The sequence below is a fragment of the Solanum pennellii genome, chromosome 3 (assembly GCF_001406875.1).
Source record: "Solanum pennellii chromosome 3, SPENNV200".
NCBI classification, from domain to species: Eukaryota; Viridiplantae; Streptophyta; class Magnoliopsida; order Solanales; family Solanaceae; genus Solanum; species Solanum pennellii.
The window spans coordinates 4,517,489-4,520,631 of record NC_028639.1 but is presented as its reverse complement, the minus strand read 5'-3'; the positions used below and the strand labels follow the sequence as shown (position 1 = coordinate 4,520,631).

Here is a 3,143-nt window from a genome sequence, read left to right as displayed (position 1 = left end):
TAATAACAAATTTCTCCATAGAATCAAAAATGAATTTGGTATATCAATTATCGTGCTCACAAGTGCAGAGCAGATAACTACGAAAAGTTTTCTCTCAAAAGGATTTGAGATAAAGAGAAGATACAACAACTACAAGAGATAATTATATTGAATTTTACTACAACCTAATATTTATGATATACATTTATATCAATACAACAATATTTCTTCTTCCTTTTTTTCTTCTAATGTATATTGCTATATATATATATATATATATATCTTGATTTCATGCTTTATCTTTGAAGAGAGACAGTTTTTGTAGGAGGCACAAGAGATTTTGCATATGCAATAGGTAATGCAATCAACTTCTTTGATTTGCTCACATATGCTCTCTTTGTGAAGTTGTTGTAGTCATTGGCTTCAATCTCATCTAGTATTTTGCGGTACAAGACCAAAGATGCCCATACCTGGAAAAAACCGAGTAACGGGTGAGGTTATTTTGCCAGAATAGTAGACAAAGGTAATAAATAAGAGAACACTAAAGATACGAGGTATGGGATATTGTAATTCCAACCCAAGGTACTTGTTGGGTCATATGTAGTTATTCGATATCTAGTACTAATAAAATGGTTTTGCCATATCCGGAATAATAGCAATCCAAGCCATTTCAGGATCCACACGATGTAATGTTAGTGCAAATACTGAGAACGACAAGCTCAATACAAGGTTATCCGTTGGTTTGTAGGTCGTTCAGAGAAAACTAAAGATCTGAGCTATAGAATTTCTCATTTACAAAACGACGTGCTTCTTAGATCTAATGTACCTATTCGATGTAATAGAATGATTTTTCCATATAATCTAAGACATTTCATGATCCGCACAATGTCATGCCAAAGCAAATATTCATAAATACGAGCTCAATGCGAGGTTCATTTCTTGGTTGGTAGGGTGAACATGAGGTTAAAATTCTAGCCCTTCCGGTCAACTACCTAAGATTAGGTAGCAGATAACATGGCACCCGGTAATAGTCGTTAAAACTTAAAACCCTTTTGTCTCAACTTCATCGACCTAGAAATACTCAACACAAGCAACCATATTCATCTAATAACGCGAAAAAAGAATCATTTCATAAAACTGAAGAGTTTACGAATGCTTACAGGGAATCTACTAGCTGAGCTCAATTCTGTTACGCCTTTCTCTGCCTCATCAAAGAACTTTCTTGCCCTATGTATTTGTTTCTTCATAAAGATTCTCCATTTATCGGTTACCCTTCCAGCAAATATATCTTCATCGGATAGACCTGCCTGTGCTAATTCATCTTGAGGCAAGTAGACTCTTCCTCTTCTGGCACTGCAGGGAAAGCAATATATAAGCACAACGGAAGCCTTTAGAAGCTAAAATACGGCACTTCCAAAGAAAGAATAAAGGAAAGAAATTGATCATGGCTCGTCAGTGTCAAGAGCTGATATCATGTTTCAAAGTTCAATATGTCAAAGAAATGTGATAAACGCCGACCAGACAGGTATAGTGACTTTCAAAAGGCATCCGTCATAAATTTGTTCAAGTGTTTTTGCCAAATGTACCAATAATGAAAATATCACAACTTTAAGGTGGAATAAAGATGGACAACGAAGAATTTCTTCGCCTCAACGACTAACTATGAGCTTTAAGCTCTCAAAACAAGCAGGATTTCAGAACACGGCTAAATTGAGTTCTGCAATTTTATTCCCAGAACGACTGATACTAATTACTTTATACTATTATGTTGACATAAAAAACATATAAACCGGATAACCGAAGAGCTCATTTTCCTATATTTTGGTATGTAAATATTAGCAAAAAAAATTATGTGCGTAAAACATAGCTTTGTACTTACTCTTCTCCAACATCTCTGAGTATGTTAGTTAATTGATTTGCGATCCCCAGAGCCAAAGCAGCATTATATACGCTCTCTGTTGTTGCCTTTGATTCAGGGGCGATACCCATAATTGGAACACTCATCAACCCAACCGTACCAGCAACATAATAACAATAAAGGTATAGTTCGTCGAAGTTTTTGTATCTCGATTTTCTCAAGTCCATACGCATTCCTTCAATCATATCTCTGAATGGCTGCAACATATATTGGAAGGTTAGACGATTTACGCTATTGAAGAAAGCAAATCAAATCATGTGAACTAATAATGTTTCTGTTCCAAATATATGATTCACATACAAAACAACGCCAAAAGACGAAAAAAATGTTAAAACAGAAACGAAGTATGTGTAGTATCTAGGACGAGAGAAACAGATAAAGGAGACAGAACTAGAGATTCAACTACAAACATTTCCACAAGGCTGAAGTAAGCTATTAGAAAAGCCCTCAGCTAAAGTGACATCAAACGCAAATTGAACAAATATAAAGACCATAGAATTGGTAGACTAACCTGAATATCAACTGGAAAGTTAGAAACTGTATCGGACAAAGCACCATCGAGCATGTCAAATGGCCGCCCATTGAAAACATCTTCTAGCCTATTTTCCCACCTATCTAAGGCTGCCGGGGTAATATATGATGCGTTCGGGCCATCAACAAGTTCATCTGTTCTCCTGCACCATACTGTTTAAACAGATCATAATGAGAAATTTTTCAACTCAAGAAGTTCGTTTATATATGCAATCATTAAAAGGAGTTTCCCCTTTCAACACTACAGTAAAGCTTGAAGTGGAGAAAAAGGGAGGAATGATATAGTTTATTAACATCGAATATGAAGTATAACAAATCAAAAAAAACCAGTTCCATAGGTAAAAATGTGAACAGCAACGCAAATGAAAATATTAGTATGTAAATATAATCATGTTCTTTTTCAGTGTTTTGGTTAGTATTGAGCATGATATGACAATAAACATCTCAAGCTAGTCAAGCTCGGATTTACCTATTATATATGACCCTCAAACTCAAACTTCATTTCTTTTTTTCTCGTCTCCGATTAATCATATGTGTTTGTGTGCGTATCTGTTATTAAATGGCTAGAAACCTCACCATATATTGCCCAGATAGCCCTTCTTCTCTCGGGAGTCATTAGCATAGTTCCTGAATAAACAAACAAAGATCAAATTTTGTCTTCATCAATAACATGAACAGATATATATATATATATATATATATATATATATATATA

At 34.8% G+C, this 3,143-nt stretch overlaps 1 protein-coding gene across 1 annotated transcript in view; it reads right to left on the bottom strand.

The window, feature by feature from the left end:
• The window catches only part of LOC107014634 (phytoene synthase 1, chloroplastic), a 5,723-nt gene continuing 2,580 nt past the window's right edge, over positions 1-3,143 (bottom strand). The window contains exons 4-8 of the mRNA XM_027915657.1: positions 3,005-3,055; positions 2,409-2,581; positions 1,859-2,094; positions 1,140-1,332; positions 1-449 (exon numbers count right to left, since the gene is read on the bottom strand). Coding sequence (XP_027771458.1) covers positions 276-449; positions 1,140-1,332; positions 1,859-2,094; positions 2,409-2,581; positions 3,005-3,055 — 827 coding nt within the window. The 3' untranslated portion in view covers positions 1-275. The remainder of the gene's footprint in view (positions 450-1,139; positions 1,333-1,858; positions 2,095-2,408; positions 2,582-3,004; positions 3,056-3,143) is intronic.